Raw genomic sequence first — 22,502 nt, forward strand, 5'->3', positions numbered from 1 at the left:
CTAGTAATGGTTTTAGTTAGAAATGTAGAACCATCACAGGGGTGTATTCCTGTTGAGCAGGAGCGGGGTTGGCAAACGGTCTGAGCAATTCATGACCCCATCTGGGAGGAAAAAAAAGGGGGGGAGGGAGGGAAAGGGAAAGAATAAAGAAAGGAGAAGAGAGGAGAAATCCTCTCAATATATTCTCTAATATGTTATCTCACATTCTCTAGTATATATATCATTTATGATCTATACATAGATAGCTTCCAAAGGAAGAGTTTATGATCTGTATTTATGATCTGGATATATAGTTTATGATCTGTATTTTGATAAAAATTAAAAGGAGTTGTAAAGATATTTAGCCCAATGTGGTGATCTAGATTGTTTATACTAACCAGGAGACAGCTTTGAAAGACAAAAGTGATGGGTACTGCTGGCTCACACCCATAATCCTAGCTGTTCAGGAGGCAGAGATCTAAAGATCTCCATTCAAAGCTCCTGCTGCCAGACTCTCATCTCCAGTTAACCAGCAAAAGCCAAAAGTGGAGGTGTGGCTCAGTGGTAGAGCACTACCCTTGAGTGAAAAATTCAGCTAAGCAAGTATTAGAAACCCTGAGTTCAAGCTCTAGTAGTGGGACAAAAGCAAGGAAAGAAAGAAGGAAGCAAGAAAGGAAGGAAGGAGAAAGAAAGGGAAAAGAGAAAAGGAGAAAGGCAAAGAAAAAGAATTCTACACCGAAATTTAGTAGGGAGAAAGAAATCTAAAAATAGATTAATTCTTCACACAATTTTAGCTACTCTTGCCACACTTTTTCTTTCTCTCCATTAAAAGAGGGAGTGTATCAATTGTGTCATATAATTATCTATGCATTCTTTTTTTTTGGCCAGTCCTGGGCCTTGGACTCAGGGCCTGAGCACTGTCCCTGGCTTCTCTTTGCTCAAGGCTAGCACTCTGCCACTTGAGTCACAGCGCCGCTTCTGGCCATTTTCTGTATATGCGGTGCTGGGGAATCGAACCCAGGGCTTCAAGTATACGAGGCAAGCGCTCTTGCCACTAGGCCATATCCCCAGCCCCCTATGCATTCTTTTATTACTAAAATATTTGGAGAAAAGAATGGTATGGAGTTTTACTAGTATATGTAACATGATTATTTGTGAAGATGAACAAATGTCAAATTTTCCTTGTAGGAAAATGCAGGTCAGCACATTTAGGGAAAGTTTGAAGCCAATAAGGACTGGTAATTTCACTCAATCTAGTTTTATTAAGTAAAGGGCAGAGAATAGCAAGGCATTAAGTCCTGTTTTGTTTTGTTTTTTAGATACTCATATTCCAAGGAAGAAACTTCCCTAATATCCTTGAGGGCATTTAGTTACTACCATTTAAAGAAAGTATAGTTCTTAGATTCTTAAGAGTATTTTATGCTGGGGATATGGTCTAGTGGCAAGAGAGCTTGCCTCGTATACATGAGGCCCTGGGTTCGATTCCCCAGCACCACATATAGAGAAAAAAAAAAGTATTTTATTTCAAAATATATGGAAAGAGGAAGGATGGGTAAACACAGTCATTATATTTAACTCATATGTATGAAAATGGAGCCAGATAGCTTGCGGGAATGGAAGGGGGTTGGGAGAGATGAGGGAAAATGATTAAAGTGGTGACATAGACCATGATGCATTATATTCATAAAATGACATGTTGTATTGAAACCCCTTTGTACAACTACTTACAAATAATTTTAAAAGACTTAAAGTTTTATATTTCTGACAGAGTTGATCATGTTTTTAAAGGACCCCTTAGTGGTGGAACTTGCAAGCCCTGGACCACTGACCTCAGCTTTGTTCCTGTTTCTTCACAGCATGAAGGAGACAGAAAAAGGACCACTTTCTCCTAAAGTTCTTTTTAACCAGCTTTGTCATAAGTGAGTGCATCTGTAGTTTGAACATAAAAATCACATTACAAAAGATTAATGTATTCATCACTTAACACGAGGAATTTTAGTCCTACTGTAACATTGCTGTTAAACTGCCCAGACTGGGGGGCTGGGGATATGGCCTAGTGGCAAGAGTGCTTGCCTCGTATACAGGAGGCCCTGGGTTCAATTCCCCAGCACCACATATACAGAAAATGCCAGAAGTGGCGCTGTGGCTCAAGTGGCCGAGTGCTAGCCTTGAGCAAAAAGAAGCCAGGGACAGTGCTCAGGCCCTGAGTCCAAGGCCCAGGACTGGCCAAAAAAAAGAAAACAAAAAACTGCCCAAACTGTAGAAGGAAAGTCTGTGTGCTTCATGCAGATAATGTCATAATCCCTGAAGAAGTGATAATTCCTGTAATAAGGACTTGGGAACTCACAAAGCTGAAGTAGCTCAACAAGTACTCGAATGGTAGAATTGAGAATTATATAGAAGTCTGTCCTACTCAAGTCTCTGATGTACTACTGTAAAGAAAGAAAATTATAGAGTTGTAAACTGCATAAAAAAGTATAAAGATATAAGGTAATCTCCTGTTTTTGAAACATTTTATTTGGTTTCTGGTGCTGAGTATCTAACCCAGGGTCTTGTGTATGTGGAACAAGCAGTATGCCACTATGTTGCATTCTCAGCCATCTAGTCCCTTATTTTTATGTTCTTGTTTTGATTTTGCCAGTCCTGGGGCTTGAACTCAGGGTCTGAGCACTGTCCCTGGCTTCTTTTTGCTCAAGGCTAGCACTCTACCACTTGAGCCACAGCGCCACTTCTGACTTTTTCTGTTTATATAGTGCTGCGGAATCAAACCCAGGACTTCATGAATGCAGGGCAAGCACTCGTTGTTTTTTTTTTTTTGTTTGTTTGTTTGTTTTTGCCAGTCCTAGGGCTTGGACTCAGGGCCTGAGCACTGTCCCTGGCTTCTTTTTGCTCAAGGTTAGCACTCTGCCAGTTAGGCCACAGTGCCACTTCTGGCCATTTTCTGTATATGTGGTACTGGGGAATTGAACCCAGGGCTTCATGTATACGAGACAAGCACCCTTGCCACTAGGCCATATTCCCAGCAAGGGCAAGCACTCTTCGCTAAGCCATAGCCCCAGCCCATGAAATATGTTTTGATTGGAGTCTTGGTGCATTTTTATGCCTGAGTTGACCTTGATCTCTGCCTAGATATGATTATCAGCTTGAGCCTCTACACCTGGCTTTGCTTTTTATTTTTCAAGGTAGAAAGGTAAAACTCAGGTCAATGGCTCATCCCTTAGCTACTCTGGATGGTGCTGTCTGAAGACCAGTCCAGGCAAGATTCAAAGTCAATCCTGGCAAGAAAGTCCCTGAGAGTCTTATCTTCAGTTAACTACTAAAAAGCTGGAAGTGGCTCAAGAGGTAGAGCACCAGCCTTGAGTGAAAAAACTTAGGGACAACACTGGGCCCTGGGTTTAGGCCCCATGCCCCAGATAAATGTGGCCTTATCAAACCCACAGTGGCTTGGGTTTGAATGGGTTTTTTTGGTTATTGTTGTTTTTGTGTTTTTGCTAACTATATGACTACAAATTATTTAACCTTTCTAAGTCCTCATGCGTAAGCTACAGAAGCTAGCACATTTCAGCAAATTTTGGGTAATTAGATGACCTAAACTATATGAAACTGCTGTACTTTAATTGATAGACATTGCTTAATAAATGGTAGCTATTTTGTTCCCTGTACACACTTGAGACCTAAGAATCATATCTTTCTATTAGGTAGGGAAGGTAATAAGTGAAATCATTGACTGTTATTTCAAAGTAATTTTAAACAAAAATAACAGCTTGTTGATGAAGATAGCATGGATTATTGTTTACTTTCCTGTTTTGTTTTTTATAACAGGGCACCTCGATTTAAAGGTTTCCAACAACAGGATAGTCAGGAGCTTCTTCATTATTTGCTCGATGCAGTAAGGACAGAAGAAACAAAGGTAATGTTTTTTAATGCTCTCTTGAAGAAAAGCATGTAAGATGGGAAGAATTAATATTTACTGGCATCTGAAAGTACAGTACAAAGTCATGTGAATTTCTTGGTATTGAGTCTTTATTTTTTTCTGTAAGGTTATTTTCTCTTATGGTTTTAGAGACACATTATCCATTATTATTGCCTTTGGCAATGAAAACATTCAAATAGCCTAAATAAAAAGTGGATACTTGAATTGGGCACTGTGGTGCAAGTCTGTAGTTCCAGATACTCAGTAAGATTGCTTGAGCACAAGAGTTCAAGTTAGCACAGACAGCATGGAGATATTCTTTAAAAAAAAAAAAAGAGAACAAAGAAGATTATAGGGATATAGACTCAGAGACACAGGAAAGGTATCAAGATTTACCTTTTTTCCTGTAGGGTTTTTTTTTCATTTATATAATCACCATAACATGCACACTACAATTCCATGTACTTAAAGTTTAACTTGCAGCTTGTGATTCCCAGTTCTAAACTCCCAGTATCCTGTGCTGGGCTAAGATCCTTCAGGATCAGTCACTTATGGTTAGGAGCATAGTCTCAGCCTTGTGAATCAGTAAAATTCAGTTTCTTTTCCTGAGGGGGAAGTCCAATGCAGATAGGATATAATTTATTAGAAAAAGTATAAGCGTTGCAGATGTCAAATACAGAACACATATTCTGAATTCCTGTGATTTGTATGTGCCCCCCAAAAGTTCATATATTTAATCACTGATGACATGTGCTAATTGTATTTGGGGATGGGGCCTTTGAAAGGTAATTTGGATTAGATAGGGTTCTGAGGGTGAAGCCCTGTAATTGCACTGATGGTTTAATAAGGAATGGATGAGGGATTCAAGCCAGCACACTTGCTTTAGTCTTGCCATGTGATACCTTTTACTACATAGTAGTTCACCCAGAAGGCCCATGGCCAGATGCTAAACACAGGGTTCATAGCTACGGCCTAAGTAAATTTCTTTATAAATTTCCTGGTCTCTTGTATTTTGTTACAGCAACAGAAAAAAGAATAAGACATTTATTTTCCCCTTCTTGCTCACAGAAGACATTAGTGAATCTCCATTCAGCTTCAGAATTATTCTCTCAATTTTAATTGGGATAACAGGTGAAAAATCTGTTTTCCATTCAAGCAAATGTACTTCTTAATCTATCTGGTATGTGTAATAAAAAGCCAAATATAAACTGGGTGCTGGTGGTTCACTCCTATAATCCTAGCTACTCAGGAGGCTGAGATTTGAGGATTATGGTTCAAAGCCAGCCCAAGCAGGAATGTCTGTGAGACTCTTTATCTCCAGTAAACTATTGAGAAAAAGCCCCCCCCAAAAGCCCCCCAAAAAAAGCCATATGTGGCACTGTGGCTCAAGTGGTACAGCATTAGTCTTGAGTGAAAAAGCTCAGGGACAGCACCCAGGCCCTGAGAGTTCAAACCCCACAATGGAAAAAAAAAAGCCCAATGTAAATGAAATGTCCACATGTCTGTTTTAAGTAATATTAGGCATTGTAAACTTTAGGCAGTGTGCTTTTTTTTTCTTTCTATTTTACTTTGTTTTCTATGATTTTATTTTTCTCCCTGTTCCAGGGACCAAGTCTAGGGTCCCACAGGTTCTCGGCTATCACTAAGTTTTACCCTTGCGCCCTTCTTTCCTCCCTTTTAAGGTCTGCTTGGTTTGAATTGTAACATTATTACTAAGTGCCATCTTTCAGTGACTAGAGAGTTAAAGTTGAAGTAATTTCTTAGAAATTATCTTAAACATTAAAGAATGAAGTAAGCTCTCCCCTCTGTTACCTAGAACAATCTTCTAGTTACTACTGTTTGACCTTCATGTTAGATATTGAATTCAGTTTCTCAAAGTGTTCATCTCTTGTTGCTGCCTCTCTATATACTTTGAATATGAAGCTATGACCTTCTCTTAAGAAGGTGTCATTGTCTGTCACCTCTCTTGAATTATGCTGTCCTTGAAAGATGTTGCTGTGCATATCCCATGGCCTGCCACGATGCTCTGTGAATGTTTGCTGAATGAGTTATCTGTGCTTTAACGTCATTGCATCTTCTTTTGAGAATCTAAATTGGGATGAAAACAAATAGTCTTGGAAATAAGTTATTCTAGCTAGCTTTCTCAGGGATTTTCAGTTTCTAGGAAATGTTGTAATTGGAGTAAAGTGATAATTTGACAGGACAGTAACTATTACCCTTTGCTTATATTTTGTTCTTAAAATCAGTGAAGAAGTAATTAAAATTTTGAACAGTAATATAATCCCTCTGAGGTAATATTTGATCATACTATATTTAGAATAGAGATTCAAAGTCTAGTCTTTCTAACCACCCACAAATTATCTAATTTTATATAGTACTACCTATTAAAACTTAGTTTTTTGGGTTTTTTTATTTTAAGTATTTTAATCACAAAGACATGGCACATATATTCAGTGAGATAGGCATGGAAACATTGCATGGAAAACTTAGTTTTAATACCCATATTATCAGTTGCAAAAATATTTTAAGCCTCCCATTTAAAATTTAGCTATAATTATTTCACTATAATATGAAAGAGTACCAAATTGAATTCAAACATAATAGTATACTAATATTTTTATTGAGAGGGTAGACATAAGACAGGGAGAGGTTGTTCTTTCTATTATGAAATAAATGCAATTTACCTGTCCTGGGCCTACAGATGATATACTAGTTTAGTTACTGTCAGTTAACTCATACTATAAGTTGGCTAGCATGATTTTTTCCAGAAAGATATTTGCAGGTATATTTGTATTACATAGTAGTAATGTATCATTGCAAGTAAATTCACATTGGCTCTTTCCGTTATATTTTTCACAGTATTGCATAGTATCTTAAAAACTCAGGCACGCTGGTTTTGAAAGCTCTTATCTTTCTAATGCTGTTTGGGGGGCTTTCAATGGTGTGGCAGACTTAGAATGTCAGGTCTGTGGTCTGTTCAGTCTTTCCAGCAGAAGCAGCCATGCAGTCAGTTACAGTGAGTACTCAGGCAGGAGCTGTATTGTCTAGCCTGGGAACACCACAGCTGTGAATCGTGCTATGGCTAGAGTGTGTCACTGCCATGTGTTTTTGACCAAAGAAAAGCTACGTGTTAGGTCTACCACCAGGATCTTTAGAAATAAGAATTATTGACCTCCTTTCATGTTGTTCATTCCTCTTAGGACTAGACAGTTGAGAAGTATATTATTGCTGAATTGACTGTAATGCTAAAGGGATTATTTGTGCAGAAGTGCTGCATAATTATGGCTAAATTATTGAGTCAACATTTACTAAAAGCAGTTACTTAAAAAATGTATTGCTATTATAAAGATGATGTACAGAGGGATTACAGTTATATAAGTCGGGTAAAGAGTACATTTCTTTTTGGACAATGTCACCCCTTCCCTGGCTCTCAGTTTTTCCCTCCTGTCCCCACCGACAAGTTGTATAGTTAATTTTCAACATAGTGTCTAGTGAGTACCCCTGCTGCATTTGTTTATCCTTTGTAAAAAGCAATTCTTTTCATTTGAGTGATCACTAATAGAACATTTTTATTATTTTTTAAAAAATATATCACTTTATGAGGTACATAATTAAAACATTTAAAATGTTACCAACTAATATCAGTGCCTGATTACCCTATTATACTATTTCCTGCTTGTTCTCTCAGTAAGATCAGTGAGTGATACTAGTTTCATATTAATTCCAAACCTAAACTCTATATCATGTCATAGGAAATTCTGTGTTTGTGTCTCGTTCAATATCTTCTTAGTCAACAGATATCTCCTGCCAGTTCATATTTTCTCTGCCAGCTTCTAAAAGAGTTGGTATTTTCTTTCATGTATTTCTAGATTTAAACATGATATTTATATCCCAAGAATTGTCTTTTTTTTTTTTTTCTTTTTGCCAGTCCTGGGGCTTGAACTCAGGGCCTGGCCACTGTCCCTGGCTTCTTTTTGTTCAAGGCTAACACTCTGCCAACTTGAGCCACAGCGCCACTTCTGGCCTTTTCTATATGTGGTGCTGAGGAATCGAATCTAGGACTTCAAGTATACGAGGTAAGCACTCTTGCCACTAGGCCATAATCCCAGCCCCCAAGAATTGTCTTAAAAAGAAATTCTGGGATTGTTGAACCAAGAAATATACCTTGACAGTTGGGTGCCAGTGGCTCACACTTAGAATCCTATCAACTCAGGAGGCAGAGATCTGAGGATCTTTATTCAAAGCCAACCTAGCCAGAAAAGTCCCTGTGAGACTTTTATCTCCAATTAACCATTCCAAAACTGGTAGTGGAGCTGTGGCTCAAAATGGTAAAGTGCTAGCCTTGTGTAAAGAGCTCAGGGACTGTGTCCCCCCCAAAAAAATGTACCTTGAAGGAATTATAAAAACCCACCTAAAATATATCATCTTATTGAACTGTGGTCAGGATTATTTTAAAGAAGAATGTCTCAGACTAACTTTAACTATAGTAAACATTAGTGTCTTTGAAATAGATGTCAGATAGAGATAAATGGGTGAACCTTGTTTCTAACAGATTAGTGCGCTGTATGTATAGTGGTTCCTGGGCCAAAGTCTCTAACCTACATGATTTTAACCTAAGAATATTTAAAGCAACTAACAAGGAGGGGTGGAACTAAGTCATTCATTTTACTCTACTTGATAAATTCCTATTAATGAACTCTTCTTGGACTCTCCTTCTGTCACTTGCATACTAGAAATAGGCCTAGCATCTCCAATCCAAAATTAGATACACTTCTCGCCTCAAGTACTTTGGATAAGAGATACACAATTTTGTCCTTTTGTTCCACTTAATATATAATACTCATCTGTTCTTATCAGAAAACAAAATTTGTTCACTTGCTTTTTACAGCCTAAAATATTAAACCAGTCCTTGATTGATGGCTATCTGTTATTTTCAATATTTCTGCATAATTACAGTTCTAAGAAGAATTTTATTGTACAAGCTATTTGCAATATGTGTAGGTATGTCTCTAAAGGATAAAAAAATGCCACATCAGCTGATATGTCATTTCCACTCTATAAAAGTCGATTTCATACAGTAGTTAAACATATAAAAACTTGGAGCTGGGAATGTGGCTTAGTGGTAGAGTGCTTGCCTAGCACTCTAGCCCTGGGTTTAATTCCTCATTACCACATAAACAGAAAAATCTGGAGGTGGCACTGTGGTAGAGTGCTAGCCTTGAGCAAAAAGCAGCTCAGGAAAACGAGGGTGTAAGATATCACAAGAAATGTACTCACTGCCCTATTATGTAACTCTACCCCTTTTGCACAACACCTTGTCAACAAAACTTAATTAATAAATTAAAAAAAAAAAAGGCGGCTCAGGGACAATGCCCAGGCCCTGAGTTTAAGGCCCAGGATTGGCCAGAAACAAATAAACACAAAAAACCATATAAAAACTTGTGATCAAGAGAGGAAAACAGGGCTGGGAATACGGCCTAGTGGCAAGAGTGCTTGACTCATATACATGAAGTCCTGGGTTCGATTCCCCAGCACCACATATATAGAAAATGGCCAGAGGTGGCGCTGTGGCTCAAGTGGCAGAGTGCTAGCCTTGAGCAAAAAGAAGCCAGGGACAGTGTTCAGGCCCCTGAGTTCAAGGCCCAGGACTGGCAAAAAAAAAAAAAAAAAGAGAGGAAAACATCTTCTACAGATAGTTATCAAACCTCTTTCACTGCATTCTATCAATATGTTACAGAAGACACAGTTCATTCAGTATAATAAGTTCAACTTGTATAAAAGGTAATCATTTGATTCTTCATTTTTGGAATATAATTTTAATTTAGCTTTTAAAGCTTCTGGAGAGATTGAATCTCTCCTAAAATGTATAGAAAAGATAACGAAATAAGCCCAGCACTGGTAGCTCATGCCTGTAATCCTAGCTACTCAGGAGGCTGAGATCTGAGGATCACAGTTTGAAGCTAGCCAGGCAGAAAAGTCTGCATGAGACTCTTATCTCAAGTAAACTATTCAAAAAAGCCATAAGTGACATTGTGGCTCAAGTGGTAGAGTGCTAGCATTGAGCACAAAGAGGCTCAGGGTCAGCACCTAGTCCCTGAGTTCAAGCCCCAGGACCAACAAAAAATAAAAATAGAAATAATATCTGGCCGGTAGCTTGAACTCAGTCAGGGCCTAGGTGCTGTCTCTGAGAAGTGTTTTCCCCATGTGCATTGAGCTCTGGATTCAATCCCCAGCAACAGACACAGCTGTAGAATTAGAAACCTTGTTTTTACTAAGAGCTGCTGAAGACATGATCACTATTAAACAAGCAAGTTCAGATAAAACCACAGTTAAGATTTGGAAAATTCTTGCTATGGATAGTAGTCGATATTCTGAACTTAATTCAATGTTGTATGTGTGTGTACACACTACATAGAGAGATCCTAGTGATTAGCTTGATAGCTTCTTGACATTAACAGTTACTCCATAGGCAAGAAGTTCCTGGGGTCTGTTACTTTAAAAACAAAAATCTCGATTAAGTCGTGTCAGTGTAGATAGAAAAAAAGGGAGAGGGAAAATTTACTAAAATATTTCAAGCAAAATGTAACTAGGCTGCTTGCTTTTGTCAGCTGGGAAAAATAATTTAAATCTGAGAGAACCTAAATTTAGAAACTTTGGACTGTTACTTGTGAAAATTGCCCATTAGTTTCCACCTCATCCTTATTAGCATCAATTACTTGTACATAGGGGTTTGCTCTAACACATCTGTATACGAATACAGTGTACGTTTGATTAGACTCACATCCTCGGTCTCTCTCACCCCCTTTTTCCTTCCACTCATCTCAACAAACTTTTTGTTATTCCATTTTCTCACATGTACCTAAAGTATTTTGACTATATTCACCCTCCTTCCCCTCTCCATTTGCCTTCCTCCTTCTCACTAATATCCACACCCCCTCCAGAACCTGTTTCACACATGTACATACAGTGTTTTAAGCAGGTTAGCCCCCTCATTTACTGTCACCTCACCCCTTCTACTGTTCCTTCTACCTTCTACTGTTCTTCTACCTTCTACTGTTGAATAGCTTTTAGTTTTGTTTTGCTATATTCATTCACCAATGAAATATATTTTGGTATTGTTCACTCTCTGATGTTTATCACCACAAATAGTCCCACAGTTACAAATGTGTAGTGTGTGTTGTGTGTGTGTGTATTTGTATGATCTTGTATGTGCTTACATATATGTTTATCTTTTAGTTCTAGCATTCACAGATGAATTCTGAACCTAGCTTATTTCGTATAACATGATGATCTCCAGTCTCATCCATTTTCCTGAAAAATAACATAATTTCATCCTTCCTGTGGATGTGTATATGTACCACATTTTCTTGATCGATTCATTAGTTGTTTGTCATCTGGGCTGTTTCCACAGTTTGGCTATTGTGAATAATGAATATAGATGTGCAAGAGTTTTTATTGTGGGGCTGGGGATATAGCCTAGTGGCAAGAGTGCCTGCCTCGGATACACGAGGCCCTAGGTTCGATTCCCCAGCACCACATATACAGAAAACGGCCAGAAGCGGCGCTGTGGCTCAAGTGGCGGAGTGCTAGCCTTGAGCGGGAAGAAGCCAGGGACAGTGCTCAGGCCCTGAGTCCAAGGCCCAGGACTGGCCAAAAAAAAAAAAAAAAAAGGGTTTTTATTGTAACCAGGTTCCTTCAGATATATGCCTAATAGTGGTATTGCTGTTTTTAATATTTTAAGAACCTTTGTACTGATTTCCATAGTGGTTGGACTAATCTCCATTTCCACCAACAGTGGATGGATGAAGATCCCCTTTTTCCCTGCATCCTAACCAGCATTTGTTGTTGTTTGTGTTCTTGCTGATAGCCATTCTGACTACAGTGAGCAAGAATCTCTATATTGTTTTGATTTGCATTATCTTTATGACTGGAATGTTGAACATTCTTCTTATATTTATTGACTACTTGTATTTCCTTTGAAAATGTCTGTTCATATCACTTGTCCATTTATTAACTACGTTGTTGATTCTTTGGAGGTTAGTTTTTTTTTAACTCTTTGTATATTTTAGTTATTAATCCCTTGTTAGATTTAGAGCTGGTAACAATTTTCTCCTATAGACTTTTTCTTCAGTCCAATAATTATTTCCTTTATCGTACAGCTTTTTGGTTTGATGTAATTCCATTTGTCCTTGCTCTTTCTTACTTACTGAGCAATTGAAGTTTTATTCAGGAAGTTAATGCCTATGGCAATATGTTCTAGTTTTTTCCCTATTCTGTTTTTCCTATGGTAGTTTCAATGTTTCTGGTCCTGAATACCTTTGATTCACCTTGACTTGATACTAGCACAAGGTGAGAGTTGGGGATCTAGTTTCAGTCTTTTTTTTTTTTTTTAAGACAAGTGTTACCATAAAAACCAGAGTCCCACTATATAACCTTAAACTCGCTCTCTTCCTGCCTCAGTCAGCCTTCTTAGCGCTGGAACCCTACGTGTGGCACCACCGTACTCATCCTTGAGAGTTGGGCCTGGTGGTACGTGGAATTTTAAAACTGAAAGGAAGGTCATGTGTTATGTTTGGTTTTTTGTTGTTGTTGTTGTTGCTGTTAAATTTTGAATTCTAGTATTTATTTTTAGACTAGGGAGCTGAAAGCCACCATGTACATTTCTGTTTGTAAGTTCTTTTATTAATAGGATGAACCTGGGTTAACTAATACTAGACTAGATTTTACTGACTTTGTTTTACAGAGAATACAAGCTAGCATTCTAAAAGCATTTAACAACCCCACTACTAGGACAGCTGATGAAGAAACTAGAAAAAAAGTCAAAGGTATGTTGAGTCTTCAATTGTTAAAATGTTTTTCTAAAGAGAAAATGTTCAATATTCTTTATAGTAGGAGGAGATTTGATTATTGTAGGAGCTAATTTTCTGAAGTAGGGCTGTTAAAGGATCAACTTATAGCAGTAGCTACAATATTCTTTAGTGAGACAGAAAACATTGGAATGTATTGTATGAATTTGAAAAACATTTGACACTCATGCCCTTTTGTCAGATCTTCTTGGGAAGACTTGAAACGATTGTTGAAAGTAGCAACCCCCCTCAGAAGTTGTAATAGTTTGGTGTTTAGATAAGTGGGTTTATGAATTTATTATCTAGCTTTCTCTAACTTATGCTTAAGTAAGCCAAAGAAATTGCAAAGAAATTACTTTATTAAAGAGACTGCTAATAGTCAAGCCTAAGTAGACCTAAGTGTTTTCTCTCTCTCTCTCTCTCTTTTTTTTTTTTTTGCCAGTCCTGGGTGTTGGACTCAGGGCACTGTCCCTGGCTTCTTTTTGCTCAAGGCTAGCACTCTGCCACTTGAGCCACAGCGTCACTTATGTCCTTTTCTATATATGTGGTGCTGGGGAATCGAACCCAGGGCTTCATGTATCGAGGCAAGCGCTCTTGCCACTAGGCCATATTCCCAGCCCTAGTGTTTTCTCTTTATCTGGCCAATTACGAGGCAAAACAGTGATTACTGAAAGCCTATCACATTTGTAGACATTGTAGTATGAATTTATATCTTTTGATATTCATAGTTTACCTTATCCCAAGTGTATGTTCTGCTTTCTGATATTAATGTTAGTATGAAGTCATTGTTTTAGGAGACATTTAATATTGTGTTTTTATTTATTTCTAACTTCTATTTTTTGTCATAATGTTCATACTGCATGCTTATAATTTATCACCAAATACACATAGTTACATACACTCTTAAAAATTGTTAGTACATACTCTTAAACTCGATTACAGTTAAGGGTTCAATAATTTTAGCTTTTCAGGTATGCTTCTTGGTTGTTGTTTTTTTATGTTGAGATAGTGCCATCTAGTGCATGTTTACAACAGCACCTGTTTCTCTTGCCATTTCTATCATCTTACTCCCTTGAATAATTTTTTAATGAAACGGTGTTTTGAAGAATTACTGGAAAATGTTTGATACTTGCAAATATAAGTGCTCTGTTATTCAATTCTTAAGATAGTTTTGAGATTTTAATGATTTAAGCTGGGTGCTAGTGCCTCACACCTGTAACACTAGCTAATCAGGAAGTTGAGATCTGAGGATTGAGGAATGTGTGTGCAGGAAGACAAATCCACGAGATTCTTACCTCCAGTTAGCCAGCCGAAAGCTAACTGGAGGCGTGACTTGGTATAATGCCAGCAGTGAGTGAGAAAAATGAGAGAGAGTATGAGGCTCTCTAAGTTCTAATGCATGCGTGCACACCAAAAAAACTATTTCTATGAAAAGTTGAAGGGGGCTAAATTTTGTTAATATATTTCTGCCTCATGGTTTATTAAGGACACTTTCAAATTAGAGAACATTGAATAAGGTAGCTTCTTACATATATAATTCATGCAAAACTACATTCATGGAATATATTAAATATCTGTCTTTTTTCCAACCCCAGATTATTGTACGGCAAATGATTGGCAAAGCTTCCTTTGATTTATAAGTACTTTGTTTTCAACTTTTTTACAGTATTAAGCATGTGTATTTCTAGAGTTATTAATTGCCTATGTTCATGCTTTAGGTTATGATATGTCAACTTGTCTTTTACAACTCTTTTCATAGCCAGGGGCCTGTCAGCTATAGTCTTGAAAACAATATTTCTCATTGTTCTTTCTATTCAACTTAATACACAAAGGCTTTAAGTAGGTTAATGAAACAGTTGGGATGTAGTGGGAATAGTGGTTATTGCTTTATTTTCCTCTTAAGAACAAGTAGATTTTGGAAATTATAGTCATTGGTAGTCATATTTGCTCTACAGAATTGTAAAATAGAAGACACTATATTGTTATATAGTAAAATATACTACCAAGTACACTATAAGAAAAAATTCCCTAGTTGCATTACTTTTGAATAGACAATTAATAAGCATGTACACTTTTAGATGGTTTATTTTTTGTGTTAAAAAGTATGATTTTTACAGCATATGGAAAAGAAGGCGTAAAAATGAACTTCATAGATCGGATCTTTATTGGTGAATTAACTAGCACAGTCATGTGTGAAGAATGTGCAAACGTAGGTACTTTGGAATTCACTTCATGGACTAGATTACAGCCTCATCATTTTTATTATGTGTTACTTTTTTGTTTCTCAAGTATCACATTGTTTATTGGTGGATACAAATAGATAAAGTCAGGACATGAACATGATTTAGTAAGTCAAGTAGACATAATTTCAGTACCAATTCAAATTCTACTTGTTTCATACTAACACGAGTTCAAAGACATTAATGGTTTCTTGGGACTAGTCAGTTTTGTGTAATCAAACCATGTTGATTTACTATAGGTTGTGTACTTGTTCACACTCAAAGCTATTAAAGTCTGGCATGTAAAACCTATTAGTAGCAGTAGAAACATAGGCAATGTTTTCTTTGAGACAGGGTTTCACTATGTAGCCAGCCTGTCCTTGAATGGACTGTACTTGTTCCACATACTTCTAAGTGCTGGGATTACAAGTGTGTGCTACCGTGCTGGGCAAGCCTATCTTAATATGTTCAAATATATTAGCTACCTGTTTAGATTGAGAAATTTGTGTAAAGACAGTAACTGTGTTACATTGCACTATCCTAAAATGTAGTTCCAGTACAAATGACATAGTAATGGAAGGGGATGATTGTAAAACAATTGATTTAAATTTTGTGTTTATATGACTTGAAAAAGTATTTTATTTAACTCATCGCTTTTTTTTTTTTTCCACCAGTCCTGGGCCTTGGACTCAGGGCATGAGCACTGTCCCTGGCTTCTTTTTGCACAAGGCTAGCACTCTGCCAACTTGAGCCACAGCGTCACTTCTGGCCATTTTCTGTATATGTGGTGCTGGGGAATTGAACCCAGGGCCTCATGTATACGAGGCAAGCACTCTTGCCACTAGGCCATATTCCCAGCCCCAACTCATCCATTTTTTGAGTTTTAATTTTATTTTAAATGTCGTCTTTTACAACTTAAAGCATACATAAATTTTTGTAGATCTTTTCATTTTCATTATTTTTGAAAGCATGAGGCTTAAGGTATGATACATTTAGACTTTTGTCAGATTTTAATGGTAAAAAAAGTCTATGTGTCCATTTTTTCTGTCCCATATCACAGAATAGTTTTCTGTTTTCTGTAGCCTTAAAAAATCAGGATTATAAACTATGTCTTCCAACCTGTTACATTGAGACACAGAATGTGATAACACTATGCTTACTTAAATATTCAAAATACTGAACATAGAAGTTGATTTCTCTCTTACAAAGGTTAGAGAGTATCTTTTAAAATTGAATCTACAAAGAAATCTACAAAACCCTTTTTTGGGTGCTCTGCTTTTTTTATTGGCTTTTTCTTAACATTTCATGTACTTTATTCTAATTTAAAAGTTTTAAGTTGCATGGAAAGTTTGATTTGTTTGCATCTTTAAAAAAAATGACATAACTACACTTGAATTCTAACTGAAGTTCTCAATCTGTTTTCTTTTTTTAAGATCTCCACAGTGAAAGATCCTTTCATTGATATTTCACTTCCTATAAAAGAAGAAAGGGTAAGAAGACAAAAGGAATCGTGAAGCTCTTGTGAAGAACTTTCATTCATTCACTTATTTAGTAATCATATTTATTTGTTGAACGTATTTATTAAGAAATCTGAGCATCACATTTTACATATTGAGTTTGTGTACTGTAGTTCTTCAGGAAATTAAATCCTGTGCTTTCTATTTTTATGAATTAATGTTAAGCAAATCATCTTTTTATTACTTCAAGTATGTTAGAGATTTTTAAAAGACAGTATCCAGAATTTATTTGCTAAATTTATTTGTTATATGTATTATATCTGCATAGGTTTCAAAACCTGTACTTTCTGGGAAAATGAATAGAAATAGAAGTTTACAGGAGGCAGACCCGGAGCTGTACAGGGGCACAATCACCGTACAAAGTGCTCAGCAACCCAGAGTTACCAGGAAGCAGTCCTCAGCTAAAGATAAGGTAGGGCTTGTATTTGGTATACATCTTTGTTTTAATTCTTGTTCATTAAGAAACATCTTATACGTTTGCAAGTTGAGAAAATCGAACAATAAACAGCCATGTTCCTATTTCTGTTTTCTTTCTTGCTTTCTGTGTTTTGGTGGTGATGACATTGGGATTTGAACTGAGGGCCTTGATTTATTAAACAGGTGCTCTGGAGCTATTCCCCTAGCTCTCCACGTTCCCATTTCCCACCTTCATCATTACCAACTCATAGTAATCATGCTTTCACCGTACTCCTCTCTATATCCCAGATTATTTTGAAATTCATCCCAAATCTACTGTCAAGATGCATGTGTAAAGGATATTCTTTAGGAGCTGGGATGTAGTTCAGCAGGCAAGCACTTTCCTACCATGCTCCAGGCCCTGGATTTAATACACAATATCAGAAAAGTATTAAATAAAGATACTCTGTGTAAAAATAGATCCACAGTACCATCATAATCATGAATGTTTGGTACCAGGTAAGGTATTTAGGGCCTTGTGTTTGTTAACCATGCACTGTGCCACTTGAGCTACACTCAATTAAAAAAAAAGAGAAGAGAAACATTTCCTGCTTTCCATGCAGGAAATGAAAGTCAGTACACAGACTGCTAATTTTTGAGATAGGTTGTGGCCAATTGTTTATTCCTAGTTGCTCAGGAAATGGAAAAATAATCTGAATTTCTACTTCACTTAAAAATTTTTGTATGCAAAATGACCTGTACTGATTTTACAAATTGACATACACCCAATTTATGTTGCTCTTTTAGTAACTGAGGCTTCAAAGTGTCAAGACTGGGCTGGGAATGTGGCTTAGGGGTAGAGTGCTTGCCTAGCATGCATGAAGCCCTGGGTTCAATTCCTCAGCACCACATATATACAAAAAGCCAGAAATGGTGCTGTGGCCCAAGTGGTAGAGTGATAGCCTTGAACAAAAAGAAGCCAGAGACCGTGCTTAGTCCCTGAGTTCAAGCCCCAGGACTGGCGCAAAAATAGGAAAGAAATTCAGACTTTCCTGCTGCAGCTAGCTTCCAACTATAATCCTCATATGTCATCTTCCTGAGTCCTATGATTACAGCCATGAGCCACTGGCACCTGGCCCTTTGAGAATTTCCTGAAACAGAAAGAAAGAGACAAAGAGGGGCATCAGCAGCTCACGCCTGTAATCCTAGCTACTCAGGAGACTGAGATCTGAGGATCATGGTTATTTAAAGTCAGCCCGGGCAGAAAAGTCTGTGAGACTCTCATCTCCAGTTAACCACCAGAAAACCAAAAGTGGCCCTGTGTCTCAAGTGGTAAAGCACTAGCCTTTTGCTGAAGAGCTCAGGGACAGCGCCCAGGCCCAGAGTTCAAACCACAGTACTGACCAAAAAAAGAGAGAGAGTGAGATAAATTTCTTCTTAGAATAATTTTTATCTCTCCTATATTTTTAAGATTTAAAATGGATTTATCTCTCACTGTTTAACTGTGTGTATAATAAGAAACAGACCCTCTGTCCATCTTTTAAAATCAATAATGAAATATATGTGCTGATCTGATAATAAATTGTGGGGTTTTTTTAAACTTTTTTTTTTTTTTTTTGGTCAGTCATGGGTCTTGAACTCTGGGCCTGGATGCTGTCCCTGAGCTCTTCAGCAAAAGATTAGTGCTCTACCACTTGAGCCACAGTGTCACTTCCGGTTTTCTGATGGTTATTTGGAGATAGAGCCTTTCCTGCCTTGGCTAGCTTTGAACCCAGATCCTCAGATCTCAGCCTCCTGAGTAGCTAGGATTATAGGCATGAGCCACCAGTGCCTGATTTAACTTCTTTTTGTTAAGTATGCAGAAATATATCTGATAGTAAAATAGTGAGATTAAGTTAATGGATAATTCTTTCAACTACCAAACCTGGGTTGTTTTACCTCTGTAACACAGTCACCAAGAAACAGTTGACTCACTGTGATTAAAAAAAAGTAGTTGGGCTGGGGATATGGCCTAGTGGTAAGAGTGCTTGCCTTGTATACATGAAGCCCTGGCTTTGATTCCTCAGCACCACATATATAGAAAAGGCCAGAAGTGGCGCTGTGGTTCACGTGGCAGAGTGCTAGCCTTGAGCAAAAAGAAGCCAGGGACAATGCTCAGGCCCTGAGTCCAAGCCCCAGAACTGTAAAAAAAAAAAAAAAAAAAAAAAAAAGCAGCAACTAGCTGGGCAACAGTGATTCATGCCTATAATCTTAAAAAACTACTTAGAAGGCTGAGATCTGAGGAGCATTACTTGAAGCCAGCGGTAGCAGGGAAGTCTCTGAGACTCTTATCTCAGTTAATCAACAAAAATCAATTCAGACCTTAGTACTGGCACACACACACACACAAAACTATAGCAACTAATAAGCCAACCAATAGAGAAGTAAAATATTTTTTTCAGATCTATGGCAACCATCAGCACAATCATGAGAGAGCTTGTAATTTATTAATTTTTCTTGTGTTTTTAAATTGCATATTATAGATTTAAGTTATAAAATTCAAATATGGAAGGTTTAAATTTTCTTTGTAGCCCTGATTTCCAAATGTCTTGTTCCCTTCCACAAAAACAGGTGACTATTGTTGTTAGTTTCCAAAGAAGGTTCTAGTTTTAACTGTTTCTTTTGTTGTTGTTGTTGTTGTTTTGTCTTTTCTTTTTTGGTAATGGGGCTCAAACCCAGGGTTGCTAGGCAAGCACTTTGCCACTGAGCTACACCCCAGCCCTGCTCTAGTTCTAAATGAGAACTCCTTGTTAGTCTATCTTCTACTGATTTTAGTTTAGGTAGGTTTTAGAAATAGATGTCAGAGAAGGCATGTTTAATAGTTGTACAACAGTTAAATAGGACTTCAGTTTATTTTCATTAAGGTCACAAATTCTTTTCTTTGTGAACATCTCCAACTTGCAGAATCAAGGAATTCCTAGCAGAAAACATGGAAGAAAACTATCACCTGGGGAAAACACTGCTGTTACATATGAGAAGAATGAAGGCCTCCAGAGCAGTGGGGAGCAGTCAGCCTTTGCAAGCACCGAGACTACTGCAAGGTCTCTGACAGAAAGCCCTACAGATGGCAGTGATAAAGCAGCAAGCCCTTCTGAAAGTAGTGCTGATGCTGACAGCGAGGCCTCGGAATCAGAAAGCACTTCCCAGCAGAACAGGCGGCCTAGATCCTGTGGTGAAGCCCATGGGCGCACAGATAGGCATCTTCAGCTGCCACCGCTACCTGAGCTGCCACACTCCAGGACTGACAGTGGAGAGGAGGGAATAGCTCAAGCGATTGCCGAACTTCGATTGAACAACACCTCAACTGGAGATAGAGATTTTGACAGAGAAAATCAGCCCCATAATGGTCCCAACAATCTATGTTTTCCAGATAGAAAACATATGAGGCCTCACAGTCCCCAAAATGCTTTTCAGACTCTTTCTCAGAGCTATGTAACTACATCCAAAGAATGTTCGATTCAGTCCTGTCTCTACCAGTTTACATCTATGGAATTACTAATGGGGAATAATAAGCTTCTTTGTGAGAATTGTACTGAAAAGAAGCAGAAATACCTAAAGGAAAGCAGTTCTGCAGGTACATGTTTATCTTAATTTGTTTTTATATTATTGAGGGATCATCAGTAAGGAGCTATAGATTCCCACAGGGAGTAGCCTGATAACCTGGTCAGCAAGTGAGTCGATGTCACACGAATGGTCTTATTTGTGTGTGTGCCTTAGCCATTTAAGACACTGGCTGGGCAGAGTTGATTTCCAATAGATTTTTGTGGAAGTGAATTGATGAATAAGAGGTACACATCTCTGCCTTGAAAGCTCAAATCCACAATCCTAATTGAGGAAACTAGCTACCTAAAACCTTTCAGAAGGAAACAGTCCCTAAAACATATGGGTATATCACTAATGAGACTAATGGCTAGACTGATGACCATCTCAGTTCACAAATACCATCAATCAAATGCCTTAATCAAATGCAAACAATACTTAGTGTGCCTACTTTTTTTCCTTTTTGGTGAAGCTAAATGATCAGAAGAGAATTGCCATCAAGAAAAAAATATGGTTCAGTTCCCAAGAAGTTGGGGGCTCTCTAGGCCACACGAGGAAGTTGAAGGGTCAGTAAGGAGGCAGAAGGTTAGAGAAAAAGGTGACTGGGCAAGAACTTCGTTGTGATCTTGGACAGAAGGAATGGGTGAGGCTGGTTAAAGGAGGCCTAGGAATGGTTCATTTGGATAATGTTAGTGGGTTCTAGGGCATAGAGGCTGGCCTGAATTACCTAGTACTTGGTGCTAGAGCCATTAGGGCAGGCAGATAGTGACCCAAAGCACAGGAACCCAGTAATAAGGCTGTTGGGATCTAGGGTCTGGACAAAGTGGTTTGTATATGAAAGGTGCATTTAAATTATTCCTAGAAACTAGCTAGCCCCCAGGTTGGATTGACTCCAAAATCAACAAGGCCATGGATATTTAAACATCAGAATAAAGACATGCTTAATATACTATTAGAGAAATGGTTAGATGAAGAAATATTAATTTACATGAATTCAAGTGAAACATGCAATTGTATCCAAATCCTATCATAAATCCTTTGTAATTGCTTTTGTTGACATCTCCTGTGAATCCCTATGTTGTGGGTTCTCCCCCCCCCCCTTTTTTTTTTCCAGTCCTGGGGCTTGATCTCAGGGCCTGAGCACTGTCTCTGGCTTCCCTTTGCTCAAGGCTAGCACTCTACCGCTTGAGCCACAGTGCCCCTTCCGGCTTTTTCTGTTTATGTGGTGCTGAGGAATTGAACCCAGCGCTTCATGCATGCTAGGCAAGCACTCTACCACCAAGCCACATTCCCAGCCCCTGGGTTTTCCCTTTGCTGCAATGAACAAATAGTAGGCCTAACTTTTTAAACCATTAAATGAGCTTCTAGGGGTTGGAGACATGACTCAGTCATTAGAGAGCTAGCCAATAAGCAAAAGCAGCAACTTGTACTAAGTCCCCTCTTAGGGACCTAAAAAAAAAAAAATTAGCTGCTGGTGGCATTTGGCTGGAAAAAGCACTACCAAAGTTACTATCAGTCTTTCTGTCCAGCTTCCAAATTTCTGTTGCAAGTATCACTTCTCCTATACTTTGTCCTTACTGTTTCCTTTTTTTGAAATCCTGTTGCTTTTATTTCAGTGGAGTTTTGGAAAGGAGTAGAGAAACTGTGTACTCAGAAGTCCAGTTTTCTTAACATTGTATTAAAAATGTGGTATGATGTTCTCAGTGGATGTTTACTGTGTTATATGGTAGGTGAAATACAATGGCTTTATCGTATTTTATGCAGAAAAGAAAGCAGAAGGAGTTTATACGAATGCTAGGAAGCAGCTGCTCATTTCTGCTGTTCCAGCTATCCTGATTCTCCATCTTAAGAGATTCCATCAGGTAAAAACCTCTCTGGCAGAATTTAGTCCATCCATCGTGTGCTCTGCAGAGCCCTAACTCCCATGAAATGCTGTCAAGTTAGAAAGTCATTTACAACATTTAAATCTTCTTCTTCATGTGGGATTTCCTGCATTTCCACTCAAAATGGTTGATCGGACTTTGCTGATTAACAATATTTAATAAAGGACAGA

General features: G+C 37.9%; 1 protein-coding gene across 5 annotated transcripts in view; it reads left to right on the forward strand.

The window, feature by feature from the left end:
• The window catches only part of Usp45 (ubiquitin specific peptidase 45), a 58,790-nt gene that overhangs the window by 28,133 nt on the left and 8,155 nt on the right, over nucleotides 1-22,502 (forward strand). For 2 of the 5 annotated variants that reach the window (XM_048353776.1, XM_048353777.1), the window contains exons 8-15: nucleotides 1,768-1,898; nucleotides 3,802-3,889; nucleotides 12,636-12,717; nucleotides 14,856-14,947; nucleotides 16,391-16,447; nucleotides 16,743-16,886; nucleotides 19,814-20,483; nucleotides 22,214-22,311. In XM_048353776.1, coding sequence (XP_048209733.1) covers nucleotides 1,768-1,898; nucleotides 3,802-3,889; nucleotides 12,636-12,717; nucleotides 14,856-14,947; nucleotides 16,391-16,447; nucleotides 16,743-16,886; nucleotides 19,814-20,483; nucleotides 22,214-22,311 — 1,362 coding nt within the window. Of the gene's footprint in view, nucleotides 1-1,767; nucleotides 1,899-3,801; nucleotides 3,890-12,635; nucleotides 13,138-13,355; nucleotides 14,815-14,855; nucleotides 14,948-16,390; nucleotides 16,448-16,742; nucleotides 16,887-19,813; nucleotides 20,484-22,213; nucleotides 22,312-22,502 lie in introns of those variants that run through there. The other 3 variants (XM_048353778.1, XM_048353779.1, XR_007212064.1) reach the window with 3 other exon arrangements.

Source organism: Perognathus longimembris, chromosome 9 (genome assembly GCF_023159225.1).
Source record: "Perognathus longimembris pacificus isolate PPM17 chromosome 9, ASM2315922v1, whole genome shotgun sequence".
NCBI classification, from domain to species: domain Eukaryota; kingdom Metazoa; phylum Chordata; class Mammalia; order Rodentia; family Heteromyidae; genus Perognathus; species Perognathus longimembris.